Source organism: Lactuca sativa, chromosome 4, assembly GCF_002870075.4.
Source record: "Lactuca sativa cultivar Salinas chromosome 4, Lsat_Salinas_v11, whole genome shotgun sequence".
In the NCBI taxonomy this organism is placed as follows: domain Eukaryota; kingdom Viridiplantae; phylum Streptophyta; class Magnoliopsida; order Asterales; family Asteraceae; genus Lactuca; species Lactuca sativa.
Window position 1 is genome coordinate 168,268,821 of NC_056626.2, and position 26,688 is coordinate 168,295,508.

General features: G+C 36.5%; 1 protein-coding gene across 1 annotated transcript; it reads left to right on the plus strand.

The window, feature by feature from the left end:
• The first annotated feature begins 201 nt into the window (after positions 1–201).
• On the plus strand, positions 202–3,196 carry LOC111889062 (protein indeterminate-domain 7). Its single transcript, XM_023885198.2, has 3 exons — positions 202–883; positions 1,213–1,612; positions 2,031–3,196. The coding sequence occupies exons 1-3, from the start codon at positions 670–672 to the stop codon at positions 3,064–3,066; spliced, it is 1,650 nt and encodes a 549-aa protein (XP_023740966.1). The 5' UTR covers positions 202–669; the 3' UTR covers positions 3,067–3,196.
• The last annotated feature ends 23,492 nt before the right edge of the window (positions 3,197–26,688 follow it).

Sequence of the window (26,688 nt, forward strand, 5' to 3'; positions counted from 1 at the left end):
GCAAGAAAAACTTGAAACTTTTATTCTCAAAAGATATAATTACTACAGTAATATGCAAAAAGAAAAAAGAAAAGAGAGATTGGGAAACAGAAGAGAGAAAAAGACAGAAAGCAATAGTACCCTAAGTCACACATCAACCCTAACCCCCCCCCCCCCCCCCCAACCCCCACCCCCACCCCTCCCTTCTTCTTCTCTCTCTCTTACACACTCATCTTTTTAGCTCCGGCTCTTCTTTTTTTCATCCACACCTCTCTCTTTCTATCTCTACCAATAATCAAGAACGCACACACCAGTTTGTGTTTGTGTGTGTGATTGAGCAACAAAGCATGAACTGATGATATAATACTTAGAAGGTCTGCTTCAGTTTCTTCCAGAAACCCAAACATTGTCTGTTGGGTTAATGCCAAATTAAAGAAAACACCATATGGAGCAGTTGAGATTTCAAGAAGTAAACTATAGTTCAAACAAAAACTAACCTTTTTCTTGATTCCACTTCTTCTTTATTAGCTTCTTTCCAAGTTTAATTCTTCTTTTGTCTTCTTCATCTTTGCCTTTTAAGTTTTCATGATGATGCAACATACATAGATACACTCATATTATATATATAAATACACTTACACATATCGACACCTAGAGAGAGAGAGAAAGAGAGAGTGAGTGAGAGACAAGATGATGATGAAACAGCAGAAGGTGATTTTGGAAGATAATTTGAGTTCTGCATCGAGTGATCTTTATGCAAATACTGTTAATTCTTGTTCAGAGAATAAAGGTCAAGAAAATGGAAGCAATTATCATCCAAATCAACAGCAGTACTTTGCACATCCACCTCCAAGTCAAAGTCAACCACTACTCAAGAAAAAAAGAAGTCTTCCAGGCAACCCAGGTTCAATATCTCTTAAATCTTAAACAAATTTTCATGAGTTTCTCCATTTTCATAAAAAAAAATGGTTGCTTTTCAAAATTTCCATTAATTTGAAAGGAAAGGTACAAGTTTGGTAACAGTGATGTAGTCAACGAGGGACTATCAGTTGACCTTGGTTCAAAATCTCTTAAATCTTTAATCTTTTTCAATGACTCTCATAAATAAATTGTGGGTTTCAATAGTTAATTACTTCAAAATTAATGAAACTCATTTGATTTTTTTTACAACAATTAAGAAAATCAGGAACGGGAATGTATGATATCGATTATATATGTTATTTCATGTTGTAGATCCAGAAGCAGAAGTGATATCTTTATCACCGAAGACATTAATGGCGACGAATCGATTTGTGTGCGAGATATGTAACAAAGGGTTTCAAAGAGATCAGAATCTACAACTTCACAGAAGAGGACACAATCTGCCATGGAAGTTGAAGCAGAGGAACAAGAATGAAGTTGTGAGGAAGAAAGTGTATGTGTGTCCAGAAGTGAATTGTGTGCACCATGAACCATCTAGGGCTCTAGGCGATTTGACTGGGATCAAGAAACACTTTAGCAGAAAACATGGTGAAAAGAAGTGGAAATGTGATAAATGTTCAAAGAGGTACGCAGTTCAATCCGATTGGAAAGCTCATTCCAAGACTTGTGGCACCAGAGAGTACAGATGCGACTGTGGTACCCTTTTTTCTAGGTAAAATTCTTCCATTTATGATCACAATTCAACATTAAATAACCCTAAAAAATCATGACAAATCCCAACACAAAAAGGATATAAAGTTTGTCGATTGAGCGTTTTGCATGAACCATGTGCGATATTTAAAGAAAGACATTAAAGAACCCTAAATTCTAAAACCCCATAATAAATGAAGTCCCTTTTCATATTCATTGACAGTATTGATTCTTTAGCTGTTATCTGTGATTAAAAAGTACATTTTTCTATAAACTTTTTTGTGGGTGTCTGTGTTTCTTGGATTAACAACTAATAGCGAGATGGGTTTTTTTCTTTTTTCTGCAAAGTTTTTGTTTTTTTGTGTTTGGATTGTTGTTGTTCATGGTATATTTATTGTCCTTTTCAGTTTTATATATTTTAAATCTTAAAAAATGTACAGGAGGGATAGTTTCATCACACATAGAGCTTTCTGTGATGCACTAGCAGAAGAAAGTGCACGAGCAATCACTGGAATAGACCCATCCATTCCGGGTCAAATCCCGACCCGATTCAACGATCTTCATCTTCTTAACCCGATTCACAACACCTTTTTGAAAAAAGAAGAACACCCATTTCCATGGCTACAAACCCAACCCCAATCCCAAGAAAAAGATTGTAGCCCTAGCAGTATTAGTCATGGTGGCAGTGGGCCCAACCTGACAGCCTACCATCCAGCACCATCTGCGTACATGTCAGCTACTGCATTGCTGCAAAAAGCAGCTCAGATGGGTACAAGTCACCTAAGCAACAGGAGTACAAGTATACAAGCTCAATGTACAACCTCTACATCAATGTTGAAACCCCACCACCAACACCAACACCACCACCAGCAATACCGAGCTCACGTGTCTACTAACTCTGCAACTATTGGTAACAACAATGGTTGTACAAGTGCTTCAACTGGACTACTTATGTCTTCCCTTGACCCTGAAGAGATGATGGCGTTAGCTTCTTTCGGAAATGTTAAAGATGGTGCATGTGCAGGTGGACCCTCACCCTCACCTTCAACTTCACCTTCACCCCACCCAACCCCACCTCTACCCCTACCCCTACCCCATCATCCTCATACATCACCATCTTTTCTTCATCCCATGAACATGAGCATGAATATGAGCATGAGCATGATGATGAATCCTGATGGATTTGCCGATGTGTCGACGTTTGAGGATGCGTTTAGTCAAATCATGGATGCAAAGAAAGAAGATCATGATCATGATCGTGATTTGCATGGAGATCTAGTTGAAAGTCATCCTTCGGATTCATCCAAACTGCATCATGGTCAAATGATGGCGATGAATGATGCTAAGAGTAATGGCAATGGTGGTAATATTGGAGGTGGAGTTATGGGCAATGAGGGGATGACAAGAGATTTCTTGGGGCTGAAAGCTCCCTCCCATGGCCATGGTGGTATTCTTAAGCATAAACCAAACCCCTAAACCATGGCATGCATGCAAGGTAATTAATGGATTAATTTATCAAATTAGGGTTTTGCCCTTTTCTTAGTTACTTTTTCATGTCTTTTTTTGTTACTGTAATACAAAAGTAAAGAAGCTTTTGAGTCCCTAATGATCTATTTTCGCATTGGAACTTCATACACGTGATGCATGATGCTATGCATAAACCATGGTCAAACAATTTATTACAAAATTACAATTATTAAGTAGGTTTAATATGCTTCATTTTACTCGGATTCGTATGGGTTTTGTTGGAATAGAGATTCTTATGTTTTTTTGTATATAACAAAGATTTAACAACACAGATAACAAAACATATGGGGTAACATTGGATCCTTGATCCAGTACAATGGAAAGATTCCTGAAATGGTGCCATACAGTTTAATATTTTATCTATTACAAATATAAAACAAGGATTTTTTTAACTCGGGCCATAAAAAATAGAGAATATCTTTCTATATCTTATTTATATTTATCATATTTAATTAAATTAATAATTATTTAATCTATTTATCGATATGATAGGAGGATAAATAAAAACAAAAAATATTTGAATATTTAATTTCTCTACAAAAAATAGCAATAGCCTAAAAAAGGATATAATAATTTGTTGGAGCAACTTTAACCGATCAAGGCATTTATTGTAATTTTTGTGTTTTGGAGGCCAAAATTTTTCTTAAGGTGTTGTTATATGCATCCTCTTGTTAACATAAATCGTTTCTTCATGAAGATACACAAATATTATACTCATTTTTTACCATCAAAAAATTTAACATTATTTCTGTGTGAGCTTCTTTTTAAAACCAAACATGAAGGTTAAATATGGACACTTATAAAAAAACACTATTCATGATGTTAATTTCAACTATTTTTTTTTAAACAACAAAAGTGAAATATGTTTTTTTTATGAAAATTAGTTTTGTAAAATTCTCAAATTAATTTTATTTAAACTTGAATCTAAACTATATATAATTTAATTGTCATTATTCACAATGTAAATTTGAATTATTATTATTAACAGTGTAATATATGAACTGTGAATAATCAAGTTTTCAACATTTACAATGTGAATCTTAGCTAAAATTTCAAAAAAAAAAACGAAAGATTTTTAATACATCAATATAATTGTTTATTTAAAGAGTAAAAAAATTATGAATTTTAATATATTTATTATATTTTATCAATTAAAAAAACCTAAATATTAAAAAAAACAAAACGAAGTTCTTTTTTAAATCATTTTTTATATATCAATATAGATGTTTATGGAAAAATGATTAAATTTCATGAAATTGTTATAATCATTTGTTTTTTCAATAAAAGATTTGTCATAAAATAAAAATTAAAAAAAAAAACAAAAAAAAGTAAATGAGTTTTTTGTTAATTCTGATACATGTACGTGTCCACCGTAAGTGATTGAAAATATATAAATAAAATTGGTTCATTCGTTTTGTTGTTTAAAATGGTTCTTCATTGCACATTTCTATATATATATATATATATATATATATATATATATATATATATATATATATATATATATATATATATATATATATATATATATATATATATATATATATATATATCACACTTTTAGTTGATTAACAATTATGGAATCCGACAGTGAGGAAGTGTTATGATTTGAACAAGTTAACCACTTTTAAGAATTGTTGAACAAGTTAACACTTATTGATACAATTTATTTCGAGGCTGTCAAGCTGGCCACGACATGGCACAGATGGCCACGACGTGGAACTGTGATTGATGGGTTTTCAGGGTTGGCAACAGACGTCTCGCCCATGGAAGGGGATAGGATCGACTCCACGATGTGGGCAACCCTTTTGCCACGACGTGGGACCCAAAAATTGGGCTATAAATAGAGCTCAAAGGGTTTCGGGTTTCATTGCTCAATTCTCTTCTTTCTCGTGCCGAAGCTCTGTGTTTAAACCCTCAAAGCCATTCTGAAGCCCCGGTCTTCACATCCAAGTTCCGAAGGAAGGTTTTACACTCCCGAGATTCCCGAGAATCCTGAGAAATCAACTTTCTCAAGTCGAAGTTTTGCTCGGTTTTCGTCTCACCTGCTTCAATCTATTAAGTGAATCCATACCCCTATAACTACATTTTCAAATGTTTGGTAAATGCTTTTATACACTTTTAGGGGGGAGGGGGAATGCAAGTACACACACGGTTATCCTCGTGTGAAAAACATCAATCTTTTGTTATACTTTTGTTATATAATAAATCATATGTGACTTATAACTATCATACGAAAACGTTTTCATACAACATATTACGATAACACTTTGTCCTTTTGGAATGAAACATTTTGTTATATAAATATCAAACACTTTATTTATATTTTGAGTAAATGTTCAATCATGTTATTACAAATGTTATACTTTACATATAATGTCGACACTACACTAGGGTTTATCATACAAACGAATCACTCATTTGGAAAAACTATAATAGGTATAGTTTACTAGATATTCATGAGATTTTACATACTATACGTACAATATCAAGGAAATACTTTCATATACAAGAATAATTGGACTTTTCATACATAAATTTATTTGATACTAAGTTTTGTGAGACATTCAACTTCATGTACTTTCAAGTATGCAGTTAAAGTCTTGTATCATATCTTATAATCTCTTGTAGGGGGAGCGTCATACTTGTGTATAGATCTATACGGGATTGAGAATCCCGCACCTAAACTGTTAGCTACAGTTAGACCGGTAGGTCTGGGGTGACAAACGTCATAACATTCCAACGCCTGAAGAACGTTGTCACAGGCAGTCTAGGTCAATAGCGTGGTTATAAAACTCACATGGAGTATTAAAAACACGTTGATTTACGGGGTTATCAAATGCCTTAGTGATTTTATACATACATAAAACTGCTATTCTAGGCATGAAAAACACTATTTCATTACAGTTTTGGAACTTTCAAACTACCACACGCTTATGGAAAAATATTGGATTTCTAGAAGCAAACATTCGAAACAAGCGAGTCTTGGTAGAAGACTACTTTTATACTAGTAGGAAATATGGGATTTTCTAGGAGTTTTCAAACATCTACAAACAATTTCATTCAAATTTATACAAACATTGACATTAAATACTTATGAACTCACCAGCTTAAATGTTGATCTACTCTTTCAAATCTACTTGTATTTCTCAGAAATTCAGTAATACAGGTAAACTTCAGCTTTTGGATAAGTGACGCTAAGGCTTCAGTTTAAAACTCATTTTGTCATCATATTGTAATTTGTTTTGAAACAAGTATTATTCAGCAATGTAACTTTTAAATTATATATATATGATGGTTGTTTTACTTTCTTTACTATGTATGCACTGTTACGATACTACATGAAGTCATCCGCCCTCGAACGATTCCACGGTTCTGGTTTGGGGGTGTGACACCGTATCTGTTGATCTTATGGTTATGGTTGAGGATGAGTCTGGTGATTGGTTGGGCATTAGTAGCCATATAGGGTTGGGGTTGATGGTGCAGAACTAGGTAAGTTGGTTAATTTTGAGGTCTCAAGGGCCTTGCTCGATGGTAGTGCCAGTTAAGTCATGGGAGTCAAGAAAGAAGATATTGTTATGATCGGCTCTAGAATTTCATCCAGAAGATGAGTGATTGGCAGATGGATTGGAATATCCCTATCTTCGGTAGGGGCTATGTTCTTCCAATTTTCCACGTTTAGAGGAAAGAGAGGGAGCAGGCATGTGATTTTCGTAATCATATATGAATAATAATATTTGAATATAATACATAATATTCATACATGAATATACTTATTCATATATGATTATTATCTTTCCGTCGTACTGGTATGTTGGAGCGCTTAAGCGCCTTATAACAAAATGTGTGAACATGTTCATTCTCGCGTTCTCAACATTTTTCTTAATTGAATATTCCTCTCTCTCTCTCCATATATATATATATATATATATATATATATATATATATATATATATATATATATATATATGTTAGAATGTGGATGACATTAATTGTGTGGTCGTAGGGACAATTCTGGACTAATGGATGAAAATAATGAATAACTATAATTTGAGGGTCCATGATATTACAATGGAATATCATATACCTTATTACCACTCAAAATGAATTATAAGGGTATTTTAGTTAATTAAACTATATTTAAAAAAGAAAATTTTCGATTTTTAAAGGATAATTCTGATTTTTTTATTAATTCAAATTCAATTCTAATTTAAATTTTAATCATAACTTGTTATAACTTATTTTATTCTGTCAGAACGGTATTTAGTTAGAATAATAACTATTCTGAAATAATATGTGTAAATCTTCAATTACTCTCCTAGAGTAAGAACAATAAGATCGTATTTCCTTCGGAAAATGTTAATATAAACAATAACACTTTTCTGATAATTAAATTTAAAGGCCATTAAAAAGTGAAATACTTCAAAAAATAAAACTCTTTAAAAACATTCTAAAAATTCTTGAAAAAAATCCTTCCTTTGTTCGTTTGCAACATGTCCTTCTTGGAATCTTCTGCAAAAAATATTGTCATTCTTGAAAGAATCCCCATTGACCTTCTTGAGTCGCTCCTAGATGTCTTGTGTATGTTTGACCCCCTATGACACTTCAAAATACAATGTCATTCTGTTAAAATAATATTTTTTGAGAGTGGCATGCCATCAGAATGACTTTATGTGAGCATGTAAGTAACACATGCAAGAGAAAAACACCATGAACATTAAATTCTTTAACTACTTTAATGCAAAAAAAACAATTGAGTTAGAAGCATTTAGAATTATTGAGAATGAGAAATACATTCGTGAGAATGAACTTGTTCATTATGTGAGAATATAAATGTTACATAAAAAATGTGTTCTTAAATATCATACTGTATAAGAATGAGTTTATTGTACCTGTTCATGTTGTAAGAATAGAATACTACAAAACTTGTGGAGTTACTAATCATGTTTCCTTATTTCTATCAAAACAAGTTTTTTAAACCGAATTGATTTTCTAAGAATTCAAAGAGGGAAAAAAGTGATAATTAAGAAACATGGGAAAATTAGTTTATCGGGTTTTAAATTTCTGAGCCAATCATCAAATCCATTATGTTGAGGTACTCTTACACACTGAGACTCGTTTTAAGTTTCTAAGCTGATAATCAAATCCAACTATATTGGATAAGTTAAAATTTGTTGTTTCTGGGCCGATAATCAAACAATCCAATTATCTGGAATTCATACCTACAACACCAAAATTTGATGATCAAAAATCAACATTAATTAATAGAATTAGTTTATTGAAAAAGAAAAACAATGTTTGATTCTTACCCGCGTCCTTGTGGAAATTAAAGTCTCTGACAATTAAACTAGGAGTCCCATGTTTCAGCAATCAAAAATGTGTCACTTGACAGCATCTTTTGTATGTCTCACTTGACAACATCTTCTAACAATTGTATAATAAAGGCTTTCTCTTTTTTTTTCCAGAAGGAGAGAGTAACCTAAAGCATTGGAATCCTTGAATATAGGTCCAATAAACACATAAGCATCATTTAATTAAACAATTTATGCACATAAAACAATGCTTATATCACCCCCAAAATTCTCCAATAAAGTGAGGGTGGTGTTTAGGAATAATCCCTTTTCAAAATAGTGTTACGGCAAGAGCATATCTTGAAGCATCTACCATTTCAATGAATTTGACATTTCAACAATCGCCTGGTAGGCATGTGTACTTGGTTGAACTAGTCTAGGCTAAAAGTTGGATGAGGAATTGTAGGTAGATTACAACTGATGCGGATGTAAAAATTAACGATCCCAAATACAAATTAAGTACAAATCGAACCTAATTAAATATCGATAATAGCGATTGATAGTGGTTTGCAAGAGATCATTTTTGGAACAGAGGAACAAAAGTTAATTAGAGCCACGCAAGAAAGAAAATAGATTAAGAAATTAGACTTGATGAGCAAAAAATTAATGATAATCGAGCCTTTGCAGTTTTTATTGTAAGGTCACACCTTATGATATGATGAGTTAAACACTCTACATATGTAACACCCATAAAAATCATGCCAAATTTAAACTTTTTCGAAACATTTTAAAACCATTTAACATTACAAATCTTGTTTTCAAAATAATAAATATCAGAGTATCCCAGTATCAAATCATAAAATCATAACAGCTGGAGGAGCGGTACGATCATGCCTTCGCCATTCCGCGATCACCAGAAGTACCTGAAACAATAAACTGAAACTATAAGCCCGAAAGCTTAGTGAGTTTCCCCCAAAATACCAACCTCATATAACCATAATCATATCATATCAACAAATACAGAAACAACATGCATAATGAGCCAACAATCTGACTGGGCTGAATCCCGATCCTCATTCTATCTGGACTGCTCTCCGATCCCTCGACGCGTATGGACCGCCCTCTTTGGTCCTTCAGCCTATCCGGACCGCTCGCTGGGCCTTCGGCCTGACTAGATTTTCTCGGCTCGGGCCTGCAGTCTACTCGGTCCGCCCAGGGTGTCTTGGTCTACTGCACACAGCCTCAACCCTTTCCCCCAAAGCAACAAACATGTGCACATACATATAAGCAATTAAGGATACAGATCTAACATATCACTAATCATGGCAACCATCATATACCCAAGATACTGATCTACCCAATCTCTAACATAACAACCATCCTAGCTACCAGGATGTAAATCAACAACATATCATGCAATAAACTCGGATACAAATCTGATAAGGGCCGGCATTGGTGCCTTAGACCCTGTTGATATAGCGAGGACAACTCACCTCGCTAGAAGTGCTGAAATACTGTAACTCTCTGACTGTTGTCTCACCGTAAATCCCGAACTGTCACATAATAAATACTAGGTTAATACCCAAAATAACTTCCTTGACTAAGTGTCCACATTCCTCATTAAGTCCATTCTCTTTATTGGGCCAAGACCCAATACCAAGTCCTTAACTTGAAAGTCTTTCTATAAAGTCCATTATTGGCCCAATTTACTAAATTGGGACCAGCTTCCTTATTGGGCCTAATCCCATGATCCATTATCCCAACTTGGCCCATAATATCTTATTCATAAAGTCCAGCAAAGGCCTAATTCCATTTAGTCCATAATCAGCCCAAAATACGAAGCCCATTTGACAAAGGCCCAACAGAGGACGTATGCGGGGCATACTCGTCCAGTCATTAACCACCATCGGGGTGATTGACCCAATACGCTGAGCGTACTGGATTTATGTTTGGCATACTCTACAGTTTGCCAAAACCTTATTAAGTGCTTAATGGCTTAAGCACTTAAGCCCAAACTTCAGATCCAGAGACCTAACATGCCTAGGATCTATAAAGACATGAACTTTATCACTTTGGACGTCTACAAAGTTCTTAATGCTTGGTCTTAATCCATTAAGATCTTATTTCTCCAAGCATGGGACACATACAGCTAATGGGACCTCATTTTTATCACTCAAGGTCCCTTCAAGAGTCTAGAAGGACAACCCTTTTTCATCCAAAACACAACATGCACCACTTTATGGATTTTGGGACAATAAATGGTTCTATTAAAGTAAAATGGCGAGATCTATGCATATATGCATAAAGTTTGGAACTTTTTTACCTTCTGGAGCTTCTTGAGCACAAGCTAACTTCAGATCTACAAGCTTGATCTTCTTCTCTAACTCTTTGATGTAATAACTTCCTCTTAAAGAACTCAAGAACACACCAAATAAGCTTAAACACACAAAGGAGAGGCTAGGGTTTGGGGAGGACGAATGTAATCTATGGAGGCTGAGGTAAGAGAGGTTTTGGTGCTCATTATGTTGCTTATATAGGCACCAAACCCTAAATGTTAGGGTTTCACCCTGGCATTAGTACGCCCAGCTTACACAAGTGTACGCCCAGCATACACAAGTGTATGCCCACCGTACTAAGGCAGACCTTAATACACTTAGCGTACTCTTATGTACGCGCATCGTACTCCCTCTTAGCCCAAGTTTGCAAAACTTGGCCCTTAAACTTATCTTGGCTCTTCACTTCCAACCCCAAGGACTATAAATGATAGGGTAATGATAGAAAAGTGTTCAGGAATACCTGCCAAATCTCGGGATGTTACAACACATCTGTCAGCTTCATCATGTACTCTACAACATCAACAGCACCAATGTATCAATCTTATCAATGTCAGCGCATAGAATAGTTATTCTATTTAACCTTTTGTATATTAGGTAATGATATAGATAAGTATAGAATAGATTGCATATCTGGTATCTTTGTGATAAGATCGGTTCTTAGTATAGATTAGACGTAATCCCTTCAATCAAGGGATATACTTGTATAGATTAGTATATATACAACATTGGGGTAAACCCAAATGTTGTGAGTTTTGCTTTGTGTCAATCGTCTTTGTGAAAACCTATTTCTTGGTGAAGACAAAACCCTTTCTTGGTGAAAGAATAATTTGGAGAACTCCCTGTGTTATTTACTTTATGTCCTTTATTTTTCTTAGATTAGTTTATGTTTGTTCTTAATATTTGAAGTGTATCTGATCCTTAGAAACCTTCAGTTGGTTTCAGAGCAGGTTTGTGATACACTCAAGTAATCATGTCGAATCCCAAATCCGTTGGTCTCAACAAAATTCCTCCCTTTGATGAAACCAATTTCGCTATGTGGAAGAGGAAGGCAATGGTCGTTCTTCAAACCATTGACTATGAGATGAGAAATATCGTTTAAAAAGGATCCCATGTTCCTATGTACCAACCCATGGCCAATAATGCTCCCGTTGGGCCCTTGAAGAAAAATCCAGAGACGAGTTATGATGACGACGACAAGAGACTGCTTAGTCTTGATGTAAAAGCCAATGATGTTATGGGAAACTCTCTTCCATACCTTGTGTATCATCACGTACAGAATTGTGAATCAACCTAAGAGATGATGGATATGCTGATGGTGGCTTACGAAGGCACTGTGGAATTTCATGCCACGACCATCAACAATCTCAATCGTAGATATGAGCATTTCTTTTCTCAACAAGGTGACACTTTAACCCAAAACTTTGATAGGTTTAACTATTTGGTTAATGATATGCACGGGCTGGGAATCATCAATCATTCATCTCATTTGGTTCTAAAGTTTCTAGATTTTCTCAAAAAAAGTTGGGAACATCACGATGATGTTCTTAAGAATGGTGAAAAGATTGATACCATGGATCTGAATTCCTTGTTTGGTAATTTGTGAAATTATGAAGAGACCAAATCTCTTCATAAAGAAATCATGAAGGACTCAAGAAAGGAAAATTTTGTTGCACTGGTGTCTCAAAAGGAAACAATGAAGCACATCAGCGACTCAGATAACTCAAATCAGGGTGAAGAGAGTGATGAAGATCTCGACGATGAGCTTGTTGTCAGCGTTGCACTTATCGTCAAGCATTACAAAGAAAGTAGATCAAACGGGATTAGAAGAGCTCAGCTCAAGGGATGCAATTCTCCAATGAGATCCACTTCAGAGAATAGAAACTCAAGTAATTGCTTTAATTGTGGAAGCCCTGACCATTTTTCCAGGGACTGCAAGGAGAAGAAACAAGCCCAGAATCCTGAGAACTGTGAAGCCTTGCACAAGAAACTGGTGGCTCACATGAAGAAGGATAAAATCTCTATGTCGAAAGCTTTCATTGCAAAACAAGAGGATCATGAAGAATTAGTAGAAGAAGAGGATACATCTGACGATGAGGGGCTGAATGTTAAAGGTCTCATGGAACTTATCAATTATTCCCCTGATAGCATATATGACACTGATAGTTCTCACGCTATTAATGGATCAAGTCCAAATCTTGGACAAACTTGGTACATATACAATGGAAGTTATGTACAATTGATCGGTTACAAGTCCCTCTTAACAAATTTTGCAGATAAGGATGGTCCAATGGTAACTTTTGGTGACAATAATGGAAGAGTTGTTACAAGTGTTCTATCTTTTGAATGCAGGACGATTAAGTTGAAGGACGTGTTTTATGTAGAGGGTCTGAAAGGCAACTTCATCTCCATCAGTCAACTTTGTGACGCTCGTTATAAATTTCTTTTCAATCGCCATGAGGGAAAAGTGATTGATTCTGGAAACAAAATCGTGCTTACTGCACTAAGGTACAATGACAATTATATGGTTTAATGTTATTGGATTAGACATTGATACTTTATTTTATTTTTGCTTCATGCCTTGCTACTCTTAGATTTCTAAACATAAGTTGCTACATTCTTAGTTTATTTTTGTGTTTATGCCTTAAAATTTTCTTTTATTACTTTACCAAAGAAGTATACAATGTACATACACCCAATCTAGGATTATGGTACCACCATGATTCTGAGTTCAATCTGGTGGGATACACTGATTTCGATCACAGTCGATGTGACATCGATTGCAAAAGCACTTCAGGGTGACTTGGTAAGTTAGTCCAGCAAAAACCGGAAACCAGTAGCTTGTTCTACTGTTGAAGATGAATATGTTGCCAATGGAAGGTGTTTTACTTAGATTCTATGGATTCGGAATTAGCTCTTGGATTACGGTCTAAACTTCTCAAAGACACTTATTTGTTGTGACAACACCATTGTCATTCAGATGATGCCAAGTCCATTGCAACATTCTAAGACCAAGCACATCGACATCTGTCATCATTTCATCAGGGACATAGTTCAAAAGAGAAAAATGGAGCTATTTTACATTCCATCCACTGATTAGCTGTTTGAGATATTCACCAAGGCATTGGAAGTGCAAAAACAATAAAATAGATCGATAGATTCTATAAACAATAATGTGAATCAAATAACAAGAACGATGATCAAAATAGTGTTGAATGTTTAGATTATCAAAGCTCTAGAAGAGTTCAACGTGAACTTCTCTGTGAGAGCTTGGTAGGCTGATACCATGGTTAACCCTAATAAGATACGTTCATGCACATTAAATAGTCTAACCCTAGCAAAACTTAATCATGGATGGACAGGCCCAAACCGTTGTAAATGATACTATTCTAGTATTCACATTTGACACAATACAATAATAAGCCCAAAAATCTCCCCCTTTGTGTCAAATTGTGAAGGAGATTCTTCTATTGTTGTTGCCTTTTCTACACCTTGAATAGCTTCGACATCAAATTCAGAAGGGTGTTTCTAACTGTAATGTACCACTTGATCATATCGGCAAAGCATTTCTAATTAGTGGAATTGTTCGTTTTAACGAATTCAATCAGTCCCACAATTTAACTCAGATTCGAAGTTGAGTGTAAGTTTTTGTCCAGCAGGAAAAACATACACCTCTGAACTATTTGATTAGTTCTCTGTTGGTATACCCCGCTCCAATTTTCCTTTCTAATTTTTCCCAGCATCATCTTGTTGAGATCCTTCGAATCCTCCTCAGGTTTTTGAATTGGCTTCTTTTTCAGAACGACTGCTATTTCTACATCCATATTTGCGATCTCGTGAATGTATCAGATAAGCATCTGTAGCAAACATTATACAACCGGCTTGTACTTCTGTTCATCTTTGGACAAGATCAGGAACAAGGAAATCCAATTGTAAGGATTCATACATGGCAAATCAGCAAGTGTAAATTCAGTTTCTGAATAATTGGCTCCTCTGAATCCTTTGAATTTGACATTGATGAAGTTTTCAGTTGCAATCGAAGTATAAACCTTCACAACAACAATATTCTGTAAACTCCAACTTTGGAATTGAGGCTTTCCATACTTTAGATAGAAAGATAAGAGCATGTGATTAACATCATAATCCGAGAGTGGTGCCTTGTCAATCTTCTCGAAGTATCTGAACAGAAAAGCCCTAGGAGTGATCGGAAAGTCAAGTTGAGAGTCAACAGTATTTTCCAGCTCGAATGATACTGAAGGCACCAATCAATGAGTGCTCAGATCATCAACTGCTTCCTTTTGAATCCTCTTAAGATTCCACGGAGGAAAGAGGGACTTCTGAGTTTCTAGGGTGACCTTCACAATTTTGGCTTCCATTTCTTGATCTTCCAAATCTTTACAAACTCACAAGAGCTCATCAGGTTCCTTACCACGCTTCTTCCTTATGAGCTTTTCACCCTCAGACAACTCTTCTTCTTCATCATCATCAATCACTTTTTCTTTTCCTTTAGATCCAGAAGCTTCATTATACATCTAATCATTAGGATTCATTTTTGGATTTTCCACGGTTTCACAAGTTGGTTCACCAGTCTTTTGCTTGGGTTTTTCTTTAATTTCTCCCCCTTGTTTCGGAAGAGCATCACTTTCTAAAACACCTTCAAGTCTATTGAGCAAATCAAAAACCGGTTTGAGTTTGTCGGCAAGATGTTGTCGTACCAAAACTGTAAGAAGCGAATCATGAGTTTCAACGAGGCTTTGTAGATATTGATTAATATTTGAAACATAGCTTTTAACCACAACCTTATCAGATTCCAATTCATACAAATGCTTATTGGCGTAATTCAACTTTAACGAAAGGACCATAGCCTTTTCAGTCTTTTGAGCTAGTTTGTCCATGAGTTTGTTTTCTGCTGCGAGGTCGGACTAAAGTTTTTCAATCTTAGACTCAATAACAATATTAAGCTCAGAATTGTCAACTTGAATTATGGAGCGAACACACGAAAATGCCTCTTTCTCTATTTGTAGTGTAGAGCCAAGACGTGCAATAACGTTATTAACACACTCGGTGTTCTCATCTGAAGATCTTCAGAAGTCAGCCATAAACTTTGTTACATCATCATGTAGTTTTTTGACTTTTTCAGTTGTTTCAGCAATGGTTTTCTCAGAAGCTTGGATAATCCTTGTAGAATCGGCAAGGACTTTGGCATTCTCTTTTGTGAGCATGTCAACCATTGCTATGTGTCACTTCAACATGAACTCATAGTTGGAAGAAATGACAGAAGACTCCAAAATTCAATCCAACTTGGCACTAAGGTGTTTAAATTGCCCTTGAGTCATTTGAGCATCATCACCATCGTTGTTCTAATGAATGTTAAAGGTGCTGAAAGTGAAATCTTGAAAAGCTTCTTGATCATCCCCAAAATGATGTCTGGGTCATCTTCTCGGAAAGGTGAAGCAGTAGATGTGCCAGGACCCTTAGTAACACCAAAATCGACACCTGCCCTGGTATCAGATACGTTGACAGTGACTTCAGGTGTACTAACCTTGGTTGTGGTTGTGGTCGTGGAATCCGTAAAGAATGGGTTAGATAGGGGAACATAAATATGTAGAATAGTAACACCCACATAGATCTTTGGTAGAGGAGCAATGGTTACTAGTATAGTGGTTATGATTGAAGGTGAAGTGGTTATTGGAGAGGATGGTGTAGTGTTCATTTGAAAGAATCAAAGATGGTAGTAGATGAAGTAAGGGGAGTAGATACCTTCGGAATTAGAGTTATAGTAGGTGGTATCGAAGTGGCTGCAGTATCTTCCACTTTGTTTTGAACTTGATCACCCTCACGAAGATCAGAATGTGTTCTGGATTTTAGGCCTCCTGAACCATTAGAGATGGTTACCTCGGTTTGCAAGCGGTTTTCTTAACCTTCTTCTTCGGAGTCTTGACTTCCTCAGAAGGAACAACTTTGTCCTTTCGCTTTGCACCCCGTTTCGGTTTGTTTGTCTCCTCAATCGTCTTTTGCAATTCTTCTGGCATTGGGCGAGCACCAGAACCAGGAAACTTGCGATACACATTCACTATCTCATTTTAAGAAGGCACCTTTGCAAGCATCACCTCTAGAATTGGTCCTACGAATGTGAACTTAGGTGGGTCAGATATCACAAATGTCGACGTTCGAAGGATTGGAATCACAACAACAATAGAGTCATCTAAGATAGGAACTTTGAAGCGAACCAATGCTCGTTTTACAACAATTGACCAGAAACATGCACACAAGATCTCAATGTTGCGAGTAGAAGACCAAGTACTCTGAATGAGTTGCGTCCAGAGGATGGAACCAAAGGCAAGATTTATCCCATAGTAGAGGCCATAAATTATGGTGCAGAAGATCTTACCTGCACTATCTAAACCTACTACTCATTTCAAAAAGCTTTTAAACAATAATGTGAATAGCCCATTCCATATTGGAGGAAGATTGGGCTCCCTGAACTTTGACCGGAACGAGATATCCATAATATATCCCATCTGGTAAAATATGTTGATGAGATCAGTTGACGAAATCGAGTCAAGATCAACAAGACCTTTAGACAAATCGAGCCCTAACATTCTGTAGAAACGAGCTTTTTTGATCGAGGTCCTATTAGTGGCAACCTTAAAGGTGATGAGACCATCAGCCTGAATCTATGCTGCAGAAGAGTACACCTTGGAGAGATGAACCAGCTGAATCGATTCTGCCATTGTTAAAGTTTGTGCAAGTCGAGAATATTTCATACATTCGATCATCGGCTTTAGTAGATCATTGTATCGAGACAAGTACAGATCAAGAATGAGATTTTGACCAGCCTTGAGATTCAGCATGATCACAAATGTTGATTGATCAGCAAAGGATGTTGTTTTAGTGGATCCGACCATTGTAGCAGTCGAAGAAGACGATGAACAGTGAAGAGAGAAAGGGGTTTTTACCTTTAGACGTTTGAATACTTTGTGAGTGGTAAGAGAAAATAAACCTTCGATACTGTTATATACGTCATGATAGGTGAGAGAAAATCACTCTTTGACGTTTCTATATCCCGATAAATCAGCCTTGAAAGATGTGTGTCACAACTAGCATTTTTGGCTAGGAAATTCTAATCTCATCTAAACATCTTCTACTATGATACTTGTAACCCTAATTTGATATTATACCCTATACTCATTCAATGACAACAAACTTAATCAACATTCTTAAGTAAAGCTCAAAATCTTATACAGTACATCTCCTATAGTCAATTATGTGTTGAAAACCCTAAAAATCTCGGTTCAAGTATAATATGAACTAGGATTCTCTTATTGGGCCTAATGGAGCAATAAACCTTCAACTTGACTATCTTGGGCCTAGGAACCCTAATTGGGATCTAATTGGACCCACATTTATGAAACTTTAGCATTTTGGACCATGTGAATATAGAATAATACATCTTATCTCTAATGAGCCTTGTTGGGCCATAAACGATTTCACTTGCCCTAATGGGTTGTAAACTCTTTCATTGGGCTTCATTGGGTTGAGAACCATAATAAGGGGCCCAATGGGCCGAAAAATATTATTAATCTACATAAAAATCGAGCAAAACCAAGAATGGGCCCAAACTATTCCATTTCCCTTCTTCCTAGCCTAATTCTCGGCCCAAAACAAACAATAAATAAATAAATAAATGGAAGAAGGTTTGATTAAACCTTGACAACAAATAATTATCTAGCATGCATCTAGATAATCACATATCTCAAGGAGATCTATTATCATTCATGCAAAATTCCTAATCTCTTCTCCCTTTCTTCTTCTACCCCTCGGCCGAACACACCCTCCCATCACCTCCTATTTTCTTTAAAACACTTTCAAGACTCTCACAACAACTCCTCTCTACTCCTTAAAATTTTGTGACCTTTGGAGGGTGCTTCTAAGAAGTTTGCATCAAGTCCTCATCCATAATTGGTAATCTACTCTTACTGAACCAAGTTAACTTCATAATTTTGTTAAAACTTGTTACTCATTTGCTCCAAATCGTGGATCATACTTCACTAGGACCATCTAAGTTCAAAAATCATCTCAATGAGCTTGCTAGGGCCGAGAATCACATCATCTTTTTCCATCTCTTCATCTAACTGAGAAACTCAAAGCAAAGTGAGTTTCATACCCCTTGTTGTCGATTTTAACATGTTTTGGGGGAGAGTACAAGTTGCACATGTGGTAGATCTATGTATTTATGCATGTTATGGGTGTTTTACTTGATTTAAGTTATGATTAGGTGATGAAACACCATAGATCTCGAAAATTCTAACTAAAAGTTGTGATATTTTTAAACTAAAACACTTCCTACAACTTACTATAAAGATAAATGTGTAACATGTGAAGATTCATAAGAAACTAAACAAAATCTTGAAAAAGGGCCATTTTTGACAAATAAACAAAAAAAATGAGACCTTCTTGACATTTACGGTTTTTGCAAGGGTCAAAATAGCCATTTTATTTTAAAAAGTGGGTCTTTATGATATTTGTGACATTTAAGGAGCCAAAAGTGAAATTTTCGCATATTGGGCCATATCATGGGCCTTTACGGTTATTGTGCCCAAAATGTAAAAATTATCATTTTTGTGGACCAAAATGGCATTCTATACAAATTTGAGTCAAAAATAAAAATCTACGGTTTTGTGGGATGAAAACGACACTTTATTCAAATTTGGGCCTAAAATGCTATTTATACAAAATTTGGGCTGAAAATGTAGTTTTTATTAAAAATGGGCTAAAAATGTAAATTCTTATAATAACGGGCTGAAAACAGAAATATATAAATATTTGGGCCAAATATGTCAGTATATATATATATATATATATATATATATATATATATATATATATATATATATATATATATATATATATATATATATATATATATATATATATATGGGCCGAAAATGTTATTTTTACAAAATTTGGGCATATAATGTCATTTTATTTAAAAAGGGGCCAAAAATGTAAATTTTTATATCAATGGGTCGGATACATCAACTTATGGGTCCTTGGGCCAAAAATGTCAAATTACATACAATTGGACTAAAGATGTGAATTACATGCCTATTGGGCCCAAACTATGCATTACATGTCTAATGGGCCTTAATGGCCCATATACATGCAAATTGGATCTAAACTATGCATTACATGTTTAATGGACCTTAGTGGCTCATATACATGCTTATTGGACTGATGTTATAGACTACATGTTTACTAGGCCATAGTGGGCTTACTACATGTCTTTTGGCCCTCATACATTCATTTACATACTCGTTGGATATTTTATTAAAAACATGGAACATACCAGCAAACATTATATAACATAATGCAATAATCGCGTAAACTCAGTCAAGGTTGCTAGTGAAAAATATTGGTTGACACCTCTAGAGTGTATGATCGTAGTCTGTAGTTATAACCAGAGTCTCCTCGGGGGAGACTGAGAGTTTGTGTATAGATCTATACGGGGTGACACCCCACACCTGAGCTGTTCGCTACAGTTAGACTAGGCCAGTCGAGGGCGACAAACCTTATCGTAAATCAAGTCGGCGCCTAAGGACAGCACAATAGGAGAATTCGTCATAATCAAGTATGGTTAAAATGGCTAACTTAGAAATCCTCTCCAACATAATTTTATGGAATACGTACAAAAACATACATATATTGTTATTCGGTCTTAGGGTTGTGACCACAACACTTTTATAAATAGAAAATATAGGATTTTCTGGGGTAATACATAGTTAAACGATATCTTTTACTTGCTACAGAAAATACTGGGTTTTTATCTGGATTACATTTTATACATTCCAAATACTGAAAGCACTCATGCATAAATACTTGATTTCGATACATCATGTTCAAAACATTTTATTTTAGAAAATATCGGATTTTCTGGAGTTTTATAAATAATTCAAAACTTTTCATTCAAATATGCTTATGAAATCACCAACATTATATATGTTGACGTTTTCAAAATAATTTGTATTCTCAGGAAATCGTTAAGCGGAAAGGTCAGCAGGAAATGTGGAATTTGTTATATTTTGTTATCATCATACATTTAATATATTGGACATGTAATTTATGATACTCTACATGATGTAAACAATGTTGGTTGTATTTTGATATGCATGATGATGGTGTTGTCTAGTTTCAATTATATACAATTGTGATGATATTACAAGATGAAGTCACGCGCATGCCCCCGGACGTTACCGTCGTCTAGTTCAGGGGTGTGACAGATTGATATCAGAGCATTGTTTATAGTGAACTGACATATCTAATCATACTTGATATGCAACTATAAATACAATGGGACTAAAACACTCTGAATAGAATGAATACCTAGGTTTGCATTAAAACTATAACGCTAAAAGTCTCTGGAGGAAATGGAACACTGTGATTAAACTAGAACAGTTATGTAGTCATATTGGGGATAAATATAGCCTGATCAACTATATTTATTCAAAATATGACCAACATGTGTTTGGAGTAATCATGGCGGGAAATGGACCTAGAAGCTTACCTTGTATCCAAAACTTCTCAGGAAACTCAAACACAAATAATTAAAATACTATAGGAGTATTTTGGAAATACTATATGCATACATTTTTTTACAACGTCTTACACCCCTCGTGCAGACTCTATAGCCGGATTTCATCATCCTGGGGATCCCTATTTCCCAAATAAGGGAAATGGTGGCTGTTTAGAACCCGAGGAAGAACCCGCGGAAGAACCTGAGGAGGAACCCATGGAAGGATCGGCAGAACCGGTAGCCGACTCGGACGAGGAGGAGGTAGAGGGATGTGACATCCTCAATTTTAACAGCCATAAAAGACCGATTTGTTTATGCTTTGTTTTAAAATCAGAGTAATCGTTTAATGAAAATTCTTGCCGAATTTGTTCCCAAAACAAAATGTGATAAGAATTTATCAAAACATTTCTTTAAAGAAATGTATTTTCATTAAATAACAAAATCTCGAGATGTCATGTTCCGATACATACCAAAAGCATAAACACTATAAAATAGACCTTACAACAGTTATTTATAACTACTGATCTATAATCCAAAATCTCTCGTCATGCCAACCAACTTATGCTCTTATGCCACTATGTGTTATACAAAGAAAACTGAGTGGGTCAGGCTTGGGAGCCTGGTGAGCATATAGGATTTTCAACCCACAATAATATAATTATTATATTTAATCATCAAAGAATCAACCTAATTACCCATCCCCATTATCATTTTTATTTCTTAAGGTTTTACCCTAAGAATCAGCTATTCCTCGTTCATTCATTCCTAAGGGTTAACCTAAGGAATAGACACAAAGTCTATTTCTACCAAGTTTTATACAACAGGCACTACGTCGCATAGACGCCAAAGCTTATTCAACAGGCACTACGTCTCATATTCGTCAGGGTTTATACAACAGGTACAACGTCTCATAGTCACGAGGGTTTAGGCACTAAGTCTCATAGTCACCAGGGTTTTTAGAGTACACCGGTGAACATCAAGTTCACAACGCCTACAAGTTGCAAGCCTGCTATGTTCCATTGGACTGTCTAGAATAGTCCATGGTTGTCATCCCTACTTTGCTGAATGACGGGGCCATCGTTTAGGTAAAGGTTTCACTCATTTTTTCACCTGCCACCCTGATCTCATGATCTATATCATCTTTCGTCTCATCCTCCAACTCATCTTTCCTCACACACCAACTATTTCATCTACCCATGTTCTACCCGACATATTTGTAGATATAAATTACATATATAGTTTAAATCATTTAAAAACCTGTATAAAACATTCATTCAACATCCATCTCAAGTAAACAAACAATATATAAACACATAACATGTATTTCATAGCAAATACTTCATATCTATGTGTTAGAAGAAAGTAACTACACACTCACTCAAAACGTATACTTAATACATTCAACAATACTTGTATTAAATCGTGTTTATGAAAGAGACTATGCACTCACATGATAAGACGATGCTCGGACAGCACTACGGCTCTTAAAATAATAATCTTCGATGAAACCGAGATATCTTCACACATCGGGCTTCTCGTGGGCAGAGTTTCGGCTCGGAAACTCTTTTCTTCTTGGGATCTTCAGGGCTTTGGGACTTGCTTCGGGTCTCGAGATGATATCGGAGCTTGGGGGCGTATTTCTTGCCAAGTAGAAGAAAGAAAAAGGGTGAAGAAGTGGAAAATTAGCAAACAAGATCGATAGCCCTCATGTTCTATTTATAGGGTGCTAAACCCCGATTTATGCTGGGCATACTCCGCTGTCGACATGTACGATGGGCGTACTAGGTGGATCAGACCGGACGCGTCACGACTTCGGATAAGCTCCAAATTAATATTTTTATTTATTTATTTTATTTATTTAAAAACTTCAGAAATCCATAACTTCTACATATGAGCTCCGTTTTTGACGTTCTTTATATCCACGCGTAGGTGAGACTATGCTCTACAACTTTCATTTAGACTCCATCGGCTAATTTTGACTTTATTATATTACTTTTAGTAGGCCGGGACAGGAAAACTCCGTTAGGAATTCACAACTTCTTCATCTAACGTCCGTTTTTGTCTGTCTTTTTACCGTTGAACTACTATCGAAGAGATCTTCGATTCTCGTTTAGATTGTTTCAGCTAGAAATCACTCGATCTCATATTCGAACTTTGGGCTGCATACTGCTAAGTCGAAACTTCGAAAAATCATAACTTCCTCATACGAAGTCAGATTTAGACGTTCTTTTTATGCACGCTCTCGGTTTAACGTATTCTATGACTTTAATTTAGATCACTAAGGCTAAATATTGTTTTTTCGTAAATTCACTATTTACGTCCTACAGCGTCGTACCGAATCTGTCGCGAAACTTCGACAGGTCATAACTTCTTCGTTATAACTCGGATTTCAGCGTTCTTTATATGCACGGAAACCTTGTGACATATACTACAACTTGGTTAAGATTATTTATTCTAAACAATCTTCTATCAAAAGTTATTTTTGACGCTTATTGTCTATAAATTGACTAGCCCGGATCTACGGGCATTATAAGGGCAGCGACACATATGACTCGGACACGGGGTCCGAAGTTATCAATCCTCCGTACATGGATAGGGTGCCCCCATACAGGATGGGACACAATGGACCTACGCCCCCATGGGCACACGACATCTGGAGATGGAGCCGCCAGCAAGGGGTGCGACCCCCATTTGGTATGAACCAGGACTACTACGACTTGAGTCACGGTGGACCCGCCGACCGAGCCTTGCCTGTGATAGTGAGGAGAACGCGAGATATCGGCGAGCAGGCATAGGAAACTGCTGGCCAGATGGTGGCCATGAGATCTGCAATGGAGCGCACGGAGAGGATGACACATGAGGTAGTCAGGGACTACCAGGCGCTTCAGGCAGCTTTGGAAGCCCGGCTTCGGGATGCCGAGCACCACCTGGCTAGACTTCAGGGCGCCTCTACCTCATCGTCAGCACCACCAGACTCACCCGACGCAGCTAGAATACATCTATGCACTATCGTTATGATTTTCTTTTTATGTTTAACTCTATGTACTATCGACCATATGTTTAAGTGATTACACTACTCATAGGGTCGTCATGTTGTCAGATCATATGTTTCCCCATGTACTGTATGCCTTTCTTAGCAAATTTTCCCTATATTAAAATGATTATTACTAGTGGAAATGATATATATATATATATATATATATATATATATATATATATATATATATATATATATATATCTTATCGTGTTGTTGTGATCTGCTATGTGTTCTATTACTTTTACTACATGTTGATTGTATACACTCACTCATTTATACACAAATAAATCACTAACACTATACTATAACCAAGAAGTCGTGAAACTAAATACATTGGGTGCTCAACGTCTTTCCGTTCTTTGACAGAAAGATGCCTCAAAGACCCAACCGTCGAAACAACACGACACCGACTGCAACAGAAATAAACTCAGTCGCATTCCAAGCATCAGTGTCCGTTGTGGTCACTGCAGCACTTGCACAGATTCGCAACGGAAACAACGGAGAAGACAACGGGCAGGGACCGGAAGCACAAATCAGGGAACAAACCACGGAACCACAAGAACCTGCACCTACAAGGACTTCACCAACGCCAAACCTCGAACCTTCAATGGGACGGGAGGCGTAATAACCCTGAAACGATGGATAGAGAAGGTGGAATCAATGTTTGAAATCTAAGGATGTCCGAATGGGTGCAAGGTCAAGTTTGCAGCCTACACATTCATTAATCAAGCTATCTCTTGGTGGAATGGTCATGTAGAGGCCATGACGCTCCCAGTGGCAAACGCGATGCCATGAGAAGACTTAAGGAAATGTTGTTGGCTGAGTACTGTCCAAGGGGAGAAATTCAGAAAATGAAACAAGAGCTATGGAACCTCACGGTTCAAAACTCCGACATCGATGCGTACATATGAAGGTTTAGTGAGCTGTTTCTTTTGTGTCCCAGAATGATCACATCTAAAAGGAAGAAGATCGAGAGATTCTTCTGGAGATTGACCGCGCTAATCCAAGGGAATGTAATTGCAGCAAACCCTGTGACGTATGATAGTGCAAAGAGGCTAGCCAAGAAATTGTACGATCATGGAAACAAAAAGGGTGCCAAAGTAGGAGAAACGGAAGTTAAGAAAGAAGGTGAGAACAAGAAAGGTAAAAACAACAAGCGGAAGGGAAAATAAAATTCAGAAGCATCAAAGAAACAACAAACTGTGATTGTCCATGCTACTACTCAAGCTACCACAACACCACATGCTGCAGCCTCATCCACACCAAATAATCCTAAACAATATTCAGGGACCCTACCTAAGTGCAGCAAATGCAATATTCACCATCAGGGAGAATGCAGAGAGATGCACTGCACAAGCTACAACCAAAAGGGTCACACTGCAAGGAACTGCAGAACTTATCCACAACAAAATCAATAGTCAAACCACAACATCAACAGCAATAACAAAAACAACCGCAACAACGACAATAACAACAACAACAACAATACTGGGGCCAGTCACACCTGCTATGGGTGTGGAGGAACCGGCCATTTCTGGCATAACTGCCCCAAAGCAAACAATCAGGAGGCAAAAACATCAGGAAGAGTGTTGACAATGGGTCAAGGTGAAGCAGTGCAGGACCCAACAGTTGTTACAGGTACGTTTCTACTTAACAACTCATACGCATGCATCTTATTTGATAGTAGGGCAGAGCGAAGTTTCGTTAGTAATAAGTTTAAACACTTACTAAATCAACAACCCCAGAAGCTCAACGAATCCTTCACAGTGGAAATGGCTAATGGGAAAACTGAAACAACCAAAGATATATATGTAGGGTGCACATTAACAATAAATAATCACTCTTTTCAAATAGATTTGATGCCAGTAAATATTAGGAGTTTTGATGTGATAATCGGCATGGATTGGTTAAGCCCCCACCATGCTGATATTATGTGTTGCGAGAAGGTCGTTCGCCTTCATCTCCCCAATCACGAAACCCTAATGATCTATGGTGATAAACTTGGCGCAAATCTTCGCCTTATCTCGTGCATCAAGGCACAAAAGTGCCTACACAAGAAGAACTACGCATTCCTCACTCATGTAGTGGATAATACCAAAGAGGAAGTAAACATTTAGGACATTCCAGGGGCATGTGACTTCCCGGATGTATTTCCAGAACTACAGGTTAGAAACCGCCGAAATGCAGGATTTATCTAGCCAACTAAGCGAGCTGCTGACCAAAGAATTCATCCGACCAAGCTTCTCACCCTGGGGAGCTCCGGTCTTGTTTGTCAAGAAAAAGGATGCATCCTTCAGGATGTGCTTCGATTATAGGGAACTAAATAAGCTTACCAT

Excerpts from the sequence above, each read along its gene's own strand:
- LOC111889062 (XM_023885198.2), top strand. The coding sequence starts at position 670 with ATGATGATGAAACAGCAGAAGGTGATTTTGGAAGATAATTTGAGTTCT. Across the intron at positions 884-1,212 it reads AAGTCTTCCAGGCAACCCAG|ATCCAGAAGCAGAAGTGATA; the intron begins GTTCAATATCTC and ends TTCATGTTGTAG. Across the intron at positions 1,613-2,030 it reads TGTGGTACCCTTTTTTCTAG|GAGGGATAGTTTCATCACAC; the intron begins GTAAAATTCTTC and ends AAAAATGTACAG.